The 12,500-nt window shown below is 49.9% G+C and overlaps 2 protein-coding genes across 6 annotated transcripts in view; both read right to left on the reverse strand.

Annotated features, from left to right (window-relative positions):
- atp5f1c (ATP synthase F1 subunit gamma) overlaps positions 1 to 12,500 on the reverse strand; it is a 341,300-nt gene that overhangs the window by 299,434 nt on the left and 29,366 nt on the right. The gene's annotated exons all lie outside the window — the stretch shown is intronic.
- gata3 (GATA binding protein 3) overlaps positions 7,891 to 12,500 on the reverse strand; it is a 13,965-nt gene continuing 9,355 nt past the window's right edge. For 4 of the 5 annotated variants that reach the window (XM_060038375.1, XM_060038374.1, XM_060038373.1 and 1 more), the window contains exon 5: positions 7,891 to 10,579. In XM_060038375.1, the coding sequence (XP_059894358.1) occupies positions 10,301 to 10,579 (279 nt within the window). In that variant the 3' untranslated portion in view covers positions 7,891 to 10,300. The remainder of the gene's footprint in view (positions 10,580 to 12,500) is intronic. The other variant, XM_060038376.1, reaches the window with a different exon arrangement.

Consider the following 12,500-nt stretch of genomic DNA (forward strand, 5'->3'; position numbering starts at 1 on the left):
AGAGGGAGCAGGTAGAAGTTAGGCATCGCGCTCGAGGATGACTACTGCTAGACTGCGGACATTGGGGATCGAACCTGGTACCTCTCGGGGACGGGGATGTCCAACACCCTAGCCATCACATTTCCTGCATCCCCCTTCAGGATGAATAACTTGTTATCTAATAGATGCAATAATAATAAACTCAATGCTCCCTTCTCATAGAAGAAAGACCACGCTCCCAGCTCTCCGACCTCCGATGACCTCTCCACGGGACCGGGTTCCACCCCCGCCCACTTCCTGGGCCAGTCCCACCCCCCACCCCGACCCCAGGCCAGCCTGTACCTCAGGAAAGAGCCTTCCCTGTGAAAACAGGGAGCCTGTCACCCCTCCCCGCCCCCAGTGAAAACACCCATGCCAGGGGTCCCAGAGGGAGGTGGGGGTGGTGCTGGGGGGGGCGCTGGTCGGGGGTGGGGGTGGGGGATGGGGTTGGGCGCGTTCAGCTTAGGCAAGTGGGAGAGCAGCCGAGAACAGAGTGTACAATGTTGGACGGCAATATTCATGCCGTTCAGCCAGGACCCAGCGCAGTGGAAAACATTCATTCAGAGAGGACGCCTAAGTCGGTTTTGTTGTGGGAAATTGTTTCAAAATTGAATTGTTATCGGCGGGTTTTAGGTTGAGCAACCGCTGGTTGGCCGGGTCCTTCCAGCTAGCTAGCGTCTAGCTTGCACAAAAAATGTGGCGTGGCGAGAGAAAGGAGGGCACAAAAAAAGGCCATTGAATAAAGGAATGAAGAATGTGGATGTGCAACATCTCTCTCTCTCTCTCTCTCTCTCTCTCTCTCTCTCTCGTCATCCCCTGCTCTCTGAGGCTCTGTCTCACTCCCTTGTTGTAGTTGTGGTTCTCTCACATTGACACATGAAAGGTAAGAGAATTCAATGATAATATTGATTTATCCACAAGGTAAGCCAAACATGTACAAATGACAGCATAAATAATGAAGTGATTAATTGTTTGCACAATATTTACTGAGTAACAACATTCTCATTTAATGTATTTTACTTGGCACGACACAAAGGGAATATATTGTGATTGACTGTTATGAGCTCAAAATGAATTATGATGAGAATTCGCTGTCCAAAATGTATGTTTGTAACATTAAGAGGCCTTTTTAATTCGATAGTGTACTAATGGAAAGGGATGCACAGACATGTCTTCTGTGGTCTGGCAACACAAACTTGTCAATCAAATGAAATGAACCAACAGTACAGGCCTGATATTATTTTACTTTCTTGTGCACTGGTGTGGGCCAGTGCACAGTTTACCCGAAAACATTCAGGGGTGCACTCAAAGAACACACTGTACCGTTAAATCTGCCTCGTCACATGGCAGAAAATGAATCAACACGTATTAATAGACTCCAATGGGTTTCCCGATGTACAAAGCAGGGAAGGTGACTTGTCGACTTTGCATGATATTTTTCCTTTCATTACTTTAGCAACCGAGGGCTCAACTTCTTGGCCCTCAGGAGACAATAGCCTGTGACATCACGGCTGTGCCGTGATGGGGGTTGGCATGGAGGGGGGGGGGGGGGGGGGGCAGGAGCTGAGCACAGCAGTCTGTGTAAACCCCCCCCACACACACACACACACACACACACACCGCCCTGGGCACTGGTGCAGCCGACCCACACAGTCGGCGCTATTCAGAAGCCGGGGAGCGTAACAGTTTGGCGGTTTTCTCTGGAAGGGGTGTGAGCGACTAGGTCACGTAGGGTTTCGGTATGTGTACCTAGTCAGATATCGAGCCAAAAACAACAACCCTGCAGAGGGTCAACAGACACACTCTCAGTCACACGCGCATTGGACGTAATTAAGACAGAGCAGAAGCTACACATAGCTAGCCCGCGCTACGCTTCATTACAACAGATATAGATGTATGTGTCAAGTTTTTTTTTATTTGTTTCAAAGGGGAGTTAATATTTATCTTAATGCGGCACATTCCAAACGGTTAAGTTTGAATCCAGACTGGCAACCGGGTTGGCGCGCTCGACAAACACGCCCAGGCGAGCCGCTGCCAAGAAACTGTCGCCGACCCATCGCATATGTATGGCCCTCGGCTCAGTAGCCAAATGAGCGGAGCAACACAAACACCTGTCTCGCCCGTCGCTCTGTGGCTTTTCTTGACGCGCCTCGTCCAAAAACCACCGAGCCAACGGTGGCCATTTTGGAGCGGCCCGAAGTACAGCGCGGCTTGCGCCATTCTCAAATGGAGTGGGGGGGGGGGGGGGGGGGGGGGGGGGGGGGGCCGGGGGGGGGGACACGGTGAGAGTTAGAGAGCAGTGAGAGAGTAGGCTCAAGTAGAAGAGCCGTTGGCGCGAAAGAGTTTTGGACGAGAGAGAGGACTCGCATAACTGAAGCGGCAGGTGAGGAGAAGTTGTGTTTTAGCTGAGGACCTGGGTGGGGACAGGGGGCCTGGGCGTCAGGGGGGAGGGGGGGGGGGGAAAGCCAGGGCTCCCCCCGGGGGGCTGAAGGCTGTAAAACATGAGGCTTGTCCAGGGGAGAACAGGTAGTCGGAGCGAGCGCTGCGAGTGGAGCTCCGTCGCAGGTGAGGCCCGTTGGGTTTCAGAGAGGGATTGGAGCAGGGCTGAGGAGAGGAAGCGGTTGCTTTGATAGGTAGGAGGGACACACATGTAACAGTTGGGAGAGAGGAGGGAGGGCTGGGAACCTGAGCGCCTGGTTACGGCCCCCGCTGTTTCATGTGTGTCTCGTCACGTCAACACACCGGGTGATGAGTCAGTGTGTGACAGCTTATGAAGAACTCTCCGCCTTTTTGAATGACGATGGCGATGATGATGATGATGATGGTGATGATGAGACGGTGATGGTGGTGGTGATGATGAAGATTAGGATGATGATAAGATGAGGAGGATAATGACGATGATGATGATGATGGTTGTGATGAGGATGAAGATCAGTGATAAAATGAGGATGATAATGATGATGACGATTGTAATAGTGACTATGAAGAAGGCGATGATGATGATGCTGGTGATGGGTGACGATGATGATGACGATGTGAAGGCAGGGGGAGGGCTACAGGGGGGGGGGGCTTTAAAAGCACACTTAACCTGGACAGGACAAGATCCAACCCCCCCACCCACCCCCCCCCCACCCCCATCAAACCACACATCATCGCCCTGACCCTGCCATCACCGACAACACCCTCCCCCAGACCATTCACCGCCAGTGGAGCGAGCCCTGCTCCGATGACGCCTGACTCACAGTGCCCTTTGCACAACCTTTATCCCGAAGATTCCCCCTTTATGCCATTTCTCTCTCTCTCTCTCTCTCTCTCTCTCTCTCTCTCTCTCTCTCTCTCTCTCTCTCTCTCTCTCTCTCTCTCTCTCTCTCTCTCTCTCTCTCTCTCTCTCTCTCTCTCTCTCTCTCTCTCTCCCCCCATCACTCACTCCACCTGACAGTGTTCTGTCGAGGGGTCCGGCTGTGTGCACGCCACCTCTCCCCAGGTACTCTCCAGGTGAACCGGTGACCTCTGACCCCTGTCACTCTTCAGAAGGATTTGCCATGAGCCCACTCATTCCTCTCTTCCAACTCTTAGATGTGCACACACACATTTACACACACACACATACACACACACACATGCACACACACACACACACACACACACACACACGTACACACACGTACACAAACCCACGCAAAAGCTATACGATTTTTTAATCCCCAACTTATGATGAAGAAGAATCCCGCTATTAGCACAACAATGGCAGATAGATAAACAAAGGAAGAAAAAAAATATGCACAGAAATCAAGTCATTTCCACAGCCTTAAGACAATCTGTGTATTGTTTGACAGCGCATTTAGCATGTTCACACACCGCAAGCGTTTTATTCCTCTCTCGCGCACGCTCATCTGTTGATGATCTCAACATCAGCCATTGTCAAACAGAAAGAGGGAGAGAGAGAGAGATAAAGGGAGCGAGAGACATAGACAGAGCGAGAAAAGGGCGTAGAGAGACAACGCCGGCGAGAGAAAAGAGAGAAAGAGAGTGACGAGGGTTAAGTCTCATTGTCTGCTCGGCCGTCCAACGATGCCCCAGGCACGACACTAAAAAGAGATAATTATCTTTTATCTCGCCGTGTTATGACGGGCAGATTATGGTTCACAATTTACGCCATTGTGCCGGAGACAATGAGCGTGAGGCTGCTCTTTGATAACAGCGAGGGATCTTGAACGACAACCGCGGTAATACCGAGGCACCGCCTGATCCTTTATGTACGGGCTGGGAGACGTCCTCGCTGTCGCCGGCGCAACAGGGAACCAACAGGCGGGCGGCGGAGTGTGAGCGTATCAGCGTAGCCTCCCTGGGCTCTCACAGCCATCCAGCAGACACACAGATGTACGTTAACACCTGCTGTTACCACTGAGGAGATCGTAAGCATGCCTGAGGCTGGTGATTAAAGATGTTTAAAACGATTTGATTTGTTTGCAAGTCAATTTCGTATTGATTTTACATTAAGAAACTAGTGTTGCTAAGGATGCAAAATATATTTTATGTGTGTTGAAGATACACAAAAAGTAGGATATTTAAGGATGTATTGCTTCATTAAACATGGATGTAAAAAAAGTTGTTTTCGCTAAAGGAAAACTGAAACACGAGCCAAGACAGCTCGTAACGTGTTGCTGTCAGGTAAAGTTTGTGCGAAGGCCTGACGATTAGCTAACTTGTAGAACTTCGCTGCCAAGGTATTTATATCTATCAAAAGTCTGACATCAGAAATCGTCGATCAACAATAATTCATTAGGACATAAGTTGTTCTCTTCAAAGGAAATAATTGGCTAATGATATAATCATTGCAGCCCTGATTAAGTAACCGCCTTGATTTTCCTCACTTTTATCCCCTCCCATTATGATAGACGATTTACCTGCAGTGTCGAAGTTTCTCGCACAAACTTTTTTAAAACATCATTTGAAATGATAGATTTATAATGATGTGTATCAGCCAGAATGAAACACATCCACCCACGGCTAATTAAACTCAAATGATTTTCTGCTCTCTGAATAAACTGAATAAAGTGACAACTATGTAGGGAAGATCTCAATTGTAGCCTAGCAATAGAGCGTGTTGTGTTAGGGAGTGAGCGATGGAGAGTATGAGACGTCTACCCTTTAACGACAGAGTGGCTTGAATAGGTTGGCTTTCATCATTCATCTAAATAATTCGGAATAATTTAGAACCCAGTAGATCTAATGGCTGCCTTTTAAAATATACATACAATGTTGATTCAAAATAATGTACAATGTTGTGTTGCCTTGTTTTTTAAAACATCTAAACATTTAGAACGAACGATCAGTTGACCTCACGGCATCTCTTGAGGTTTTTTCAAAAACTACACATCCATCTGCTGTCGTCTCTCTCCCTCTTTTCTGTAATAAGTAAGAAAAGACTGACACACAGGAGGGTGGGGGAGGGGGGAGGGGGGAGAGGGTGAGGAGAAGAAGAAAATAAACCCAAGAACATTAGTGCAACACAATAGTTAATAATAAGCACTTTACCTGTGAGTCAGTTCTTGTTCCCGCCGGCCCCTGGTTTGCCCAGCGCTGGCAACCGCCCAGAGCCAACAGCAGAGGAGAAAGGTCAGCCAGGGGCCGCAGGGGTCCCGCTACGGGGCCAAAGCCTGGCTCAATCGCCTTACACAAGCACGCACACACACATAACCGCACGCACGCACTACGCACGCAACGCACGCACGCACGCACGCACGCACGCACGCACGCACGCACGCACGCACGCACGCACGCACGCACACACACACACACACACACACACACACACACACTCACACACACAGTGGCAGATAGGAACACATTAATGTTCACATAGACACACACACACACACACACACACACACACAACACACAAACAGTAGCAGACAGAAACATATTCAGGTTCACATAGACACGCACACACATACAAACACATACACACAGAAACAAATACACACATGCACACACAGTGAGGCAGATAGTCAACACCAACACACGCACACACACACAAACGCACAGACAGACACATAGACACAGACATATACACACAATCACACACAGTGAGGCAGATAGTCACACTCACACACACACACACACACACACACACACACACACACACACACACACACAAACACACAGACAGACACATAGACATATACACACAAGCACACACAGTGCGGCAGACATGCACATAGACACAAACACCCCCCACAGACACACACAAAAATGCAGAAGCACGCAAGCTCATACAAACACACACGCACACGCACCACACACACACACAGTGCTTCTCATTTCGTCTGCCCTGTTGACCCCGCTATTAAAACACAGGAGCAAATCTCCTGATTAGACACAGAGGGCTCTTAGGCAGACGCTAACCAAACACTGAAGTCCACGTGGGTGCCCTGCACTTCTGCCAGGAAGGTCACAGCTTTCCAATCCACCACGCCTGTTATGGTTTTGACCTGTGTGTGCTGGAGGCCGTTTTCTAAGTCTGATATTAGGTTTTATGTAATGTATGTACTGTGGTGAGCTTTTATTAGCTAGGTGGCAATTGTAATCAGGAGAACGTCTATCACTTGGAAATCTTGTAAGGATTTATTTTTTGAGTTTTATAGAAATAACATTTTTGGAATTATCTGTAAATCAATTAGGTTTTGTGGAGAAAACGTTTGAAAGAAGTTTGCTTAGTCTTTTATCAATGGAACTTGGCAGTAGATCAAAATGTAGTAAAGGGAACAATCATAGAGACCCAAACACATGAGAGAGAACTTCCCCAAGTCCCCTGTAAGAATGTTGTTTAGGGGAGGGTACGTCGTCAAGATCTGTGAATATGTTGGGACTTACCAAGAGGTAATTTTGTAACAGTGGAGACGCTGTACTTTAATCCAAGGATTTAACCCAGTGTCCGTATATGTTCAGAGGCAGGTCAAATATATCTTGGGTCGTAACTTTTTTGTACCTATCTTGTCTCTTTATTTACTTATAAATTATAGTAAATAATGGGGCTACACCATAGTAGACTTATTCATGTTATTCTTCAAACAGGAAGCACCCACTACTCTGCGGTCAGTTGATTGGCTGGAGCAAAGGTCTCACTTCCTCTTTGCTTTCACAGCCCCAGTAAAGTGTCAATTTCTCACTGTCTCTATTTGCATCCATGCGGATCACCAAGACATGATTATTTGCCTGACTTAAGGCCCGGACAGTGTGATAAAACAAGTGGTCGGCTACAGCAGGACTATTAGATCAAGGAGTTATTTCCTCTTTTCGGTGCTTTGGTAATCAATTCTTCAATTCTGTACATTTTGTTTTTTTGTTTAGCTTCGGCGCCCCTTCCCCTCTTCATCTCTTCTATAACTCAGTTTAATTAAATTTAGATTTTCAAAATAAAATAAAAAGAGGCTCCAGAATAGAGTCCTCTTTGTGTGGGCATGGATGATGTTTAGAAATGATGTCATGAGTGCCATGTAGTATATTGACACAGCTCTGGTTGTTTTTCTAAGTCTTTAGATCTGATGAGCCTACCCCCCCCACCCCACAGACACACAAGCTCCCCCCCTCCGAATAGCCAGCCAAAGCAACAACCCGTTGTCTCTGCTGGGGCACGGCTGAGCCCTCAGCCGTCCTCCATTGCCAGTGTTTATTTCTGCACTTCCTTGTTTGTACTAAAACCACAAGAGCTGTTGCAGTGAATTCTGGGTAAATGTGTAAAAAAAAAATGCAAACATGGCTGGGTGTCTCCGGTTGAGGGGATGGTGTGTGTGTGTGGCGGGGGGGTTGGATGTGTCAAACATCACAGGGTGGGTTCACACACAGCGAATGAGACTCTTGACGACAGGCTAACATGTCAACAGAGATTAAACTAGTTTATTATTTTTCAAAGAAGGGGAGAAAAAAAATACGAAACAAAAAAGGCAGTCATATTTTACACTAGTGATTATTATTAAATTTTTTACAACCATTCAGTCTGCATAACATAAAGAAATAATTCTACATCTTTGTTTCTTTCGTATTTTTGGTACTCTGATTTTTACATACAAATAACAAATACAGGAACTTTTTTTCACAATGCATATAATCTGTGGGCAGGACAAACGTTTTTTTAGGTGATTCAATAGGGCAGTGTGTGTGTGTGTGTGTGTGTGTGTGTGTGTGTGTGTGTGTGTGTGTGTGTGTGTGTGTGTGTGTGTGTGTGTGTGTGTGTGTGTGTGTGTGTGTGTGTGTGTGTGTGTAAGTGAGTGTGTGTGTTTCCCTATAATTACAGGCATATCTGTGAGTGAGTGTTTGTGAGTTTCTGTGAGTGAGAGATTGTGTGTGTGTGTGTGTGTGTGTGTGTGTGTGTGTGTGTGTGTGTGTGTGTGTGTGTGTGTGTGTGTGTGTGTGTGTGTGTGTCTGTTTGTGTGTGTGTGTGTGTGTGTGTGTGTGTGTGTGTGTGTGGCTATTTGCATTTGAGCGCACGCGAACACGAACCAATAGTCCGAGGCCTTATAGCACATCCAAATATGAAGAGAGCTATCTGGCGTCCGGAGCAGAGAGTCTCCGGGCAAACGTTAATGCATCAAAACACAACTCGAGCAGGCAAAACAAAAACAAGGAAACGAAAAAAACAAAAAAAACAGAAAATAAAAACAGAGGCCTGCCCTTTTTCTAGTCCTTCCTGCCTGTCTTTTTCACTTCTTCCCGCTCTTTCTCTCCCTCCTCTCTCTCCTTCCTTTCTCTTCTCTGGGTAATCTGTACCTCTCCTGCCTCGTCTTGTACCCATCACGTCGTTTGCTGCCCCTGGGGGCATTTTTTCCTTTTTCCTTTTTTTCTTAAACTCACTTAATTAAAAAGTCTTCATTTAAATGTACTGTATTTCATACAATTTGTACAAATATGTTCAAAGTTTGTTGGTGTGGAGGAAAAGGGAGAAGGTGTCGAAGGTGGGGGCTGGGGCGATATTATTGGATGTGAGGGGGGACAGGTATTCCTTTTACACATGTAATTAATCGGGCCGACAGGGAGCAGTGTGTGTGTGTGTGTGTGTGTGTGTGTGTGTGTGTGTGTGTGTGTGTGTGTGTGTGTGTGTGTGTGTGTGTGTGTGTGTTTAGGCACTGGCTTAAACACTCAAAGCCAGGGATGTCTAAAATGTGTCTGTGTGTGTGTGTGTGTGTGTGTGTGTGTGTGTGTGTGTGTGTGTGTGTGTGTGTGTGTGTGTGTGTGTGTGTGTAAAATACGTGTGTGTGTGTGTATGTGTGTGTGTGTGTGTGTGAGTGTGTGTAGAAAATTGGCTTCTTCTTTGTACACAAATGGGCGGGGGAGTTGCGGATGGAAGAGGAGACAGCGGGGGGGGGGGGGGAGAAGAGAGAGAGAGCGGACATGGAGCTGTCGGCGTGAAGACGGAACGAGCTGAGGAGTCTGGGTAGAGTGGAGGAGAATGAGAATGTTCTCTCTCTCTCTGTCTCTGTCTCTCTCTCTCTATATATATATATATATAGAGAGATGTCCGTCTCACACTTTGGGTGGAACCAATAAGAGAAGTGTTCTCAGAGGGTGGGCCGCCGACCCGGTCAAGTTCGTCAAAGCGCCGCGTCGAGAGTTACACACGCACGCACACACACATATATATAGATAGAACTTTTTACCTCGAACTCTTTTTTTTCTGTTATAAAAAAAAAAATCATCAAAATGAGAGAACCACAGTGGAGGTGCCTCGGCCCGTTTCCCTTTGTCTCCTCTCTCTCTCTCTCTCTCTCTCTCTCTCTCTCTCTCTCTCTCTTCTCTCCCTCGCTCCCTTGCTCCGGTGTCTTCCTCTCGTCCTCCTCTCTCTCTCTCTTTCTGGTCGGTCTGGCTCGGGGGTGCCCGCGGACACACGCAGACGCACACGCGGCAGCACGCCGACACACACACACGCGGCGTGGGGGGACAGTCTCAATTGTCTTTTTGTCCTTTTCGCCGGGATAGTTCGGACACTGAGGTACCTGGAGGTCGGTACCAAAGAGGTCAAGGGTCAGGGAGGGGGGGAGGGGGGTAGTTCGGGGTGTGTGTGTGTGTGTGTGTGTGTGTGTGTGTATGTGAGGGGGGGGGGGGGGAGGATGGGGGGGGGCCGTCGGAGGTCGCGAGGTCAAACAGCAGCGGGGTGGAGGTGGGTGTGGTCTCGGAAAGCGGAAGTAGGCAGGGAGTGTGAGGTGAGTAGGTTGGGGGGAGCGTTGCTAGGGGCAACGGCGTCACCGGGCGGGGCGCCTGGGGGGGGGGGTGGAATGATGGTCCTCTATCCCATGGCGGAGACCATACTGGAGGGGTGGTGGGGGGCGAAGGAGGGGTGCATGGGTGTGGGGCTGGACAGCATGTGGCCCGAGTGCGAGAAGGGCGGGAAAGAGGACATGTGGCGGGAGAGTGCGGCGGGGCTGAACGAGCTGCTCTTGTCCATCAGGCTCTTGGAGAAGTCGTCCATCCCGTCGTGGGACTTTTTGCTCTTCTTGGACTTGCTGGACATCTTGCGGTTCCGCGTCTGGATGCCCTCCTTCTTCATGGTCAGGGGTCGGTTGATCTGTTTTGTTTTTTTTGTTTTTTTTTTGGGGGGGGGGGGGGGGGGGGGGGGGGGGAGAGGGGTGGGGGGGGATGGGAGGGGAGAGAGAAGGAGAGAGAAACGTTAATTTGTTTCCGTGTTTTGAAATCTCGGGCACAGCATGTGACGACGGCGCGACACGTTTTGGTGAACTCCTCGATAATGAAGTCGCCATCGGGGAGCTTTTATTCGCCCGCATGAGACGACGCACGAAACGCAATCGGAGCCGAGCACCGACTCATCCCTCTGGTTTTGTTTTCGTCTACTTGAGAAACGAACAAGCAACAACAATGCGGCAGGCAATGATTTCAGAAACAGAAGCACTTGTGGAGGGACAGGAGATGAGATGATATCTGGTGGAATTTCATCGACAAATAAAACACATTTGTATGCACGGGGTCGAGTTTTTGTTTGCATTTGTTCTGATTTTGTGTGTGTGTGTGTGTGTGTGTGTGCGTGCGTGTGTCTGTGTGTGAAGGCATGCGCCGGAGCTTGAATCACTCGTCTGGACTTGAACAGCGACTCTCAAGCTGGACTGAATCGGAAAGCTCCGGCCTTGCCAGGAAACCAGACAGAGAGAGGGAGAGAGACACTCACACGCGGGGAGGGAGCGAGGGCGAACGAGCTGGAGCGAGGACCAGCACGGGGGGGGGGGGGAGCGAGAGAAAAAAAGGGGACATTTATGCAGGAGGAGAGAAGAGACGCCTGAAAAGGGGTCTGGCAGCTCCTGTAAAACCGGGCGTGCGTGGAAACACAGGCAGCCATGACAGCTGCCGACCGGCGGCCAAGTCCTTCGCTCCTCTCGACCCCTCCCACCTCAGCCGCCGCCGCCGCCGCCGCCCCACCGGCCGCGTCTCCGGGCCAAGATGGACCCCCTACCATATTCCGCCGCTGCGGTTCCAGCCCCCCGGAATGAGAGCTGGATGATGGAATTCCCCGCTGTCGGCTCCGGGATTAGGGGGAGCGGACGGAGACGGGGCCTGAGTCCATCTGAACCGCTGTGGCCCTCGGAGTGTGGGGGTAGGGGGGTGGGGGGTGGGGGGGGGGGGGGGGGCGGGGGGCTGGGGGCTCTCGGCTGTTGCCCCTCGGCGCTGTGGGTGTAGCGTGGCGCCCCTTCCTCTCTTGCTTATTTCTTTTTTTTTGCTGACTCTTTAAGTACGGTGGCCTAGATGATTAGCAGAGGCCAAGAAAGGCTTTCCCGCTCCCACCCCCCCCGCCCTCCCTCTCCAGGCCCCCTCCCCCCCCCCCTCCACCCCTCTCCCTACACCATCCTCCCCCTCCCTCACCGTGGGCTCCATACTTGGAACTTTCTCTCTGTCCTCCCATGACTTCGCCCCTGGGCTATAAACCCAGCCGTCGTCTTCAATATGTGTCCGTAACGCTGCAGGTCTCCGAGGGAGCCGGAGAAGTGAGTGTCAAAGTTAAACAAGGCCCACCCCCCGCGCACGAATCCAGTCCATAACTGACTCACACATCCGCTGTTACCACCGACCACGACCACAGACAACACAGCGACGCTAACACCACCGACCACGACCACAGACAACACAGCGACGCTAACCCTCTCAGACTACAGATCCCCTGCACGAAGGAGCACAGATTCCCAGCGACGCTGCTACGGGGCGAGGAGGAAAGACGAGAAAAACTGGCGAATGATTAAAAAAGAAACCCACACAGAGTGCAGCTAAGGAATCGACTGCTTTGGGTGTCAACAGCGATCGACGCTCTTTGTGGCAATTCTTCTTGTTTGTTGCGGGTTTCGCTTATCGGCGATAAGTGGTGGGGGTGGGGGAGGGCTGTGTTTTCAGGACACAACACATTGCTACCATCGAGTGTTTTGATTCGTGGCCCATGGACCCGCATGGGCGACCAGAGATTGGAAGGAAGGAGGATCACAACTGCA

Source organism: Gadus macrocephalus, chromosome 19 (assembly GCF_031168955.1).
Source record: "Gadus macrocephalus chromosome 19, ASM3116895v1".
NCBI classification, from domain to species: Eukaryota; Metazoa; Chordata; class Actinopteri; order Gadiformes; family Gadidae; genus Gadus; species Gadus macrocephalus.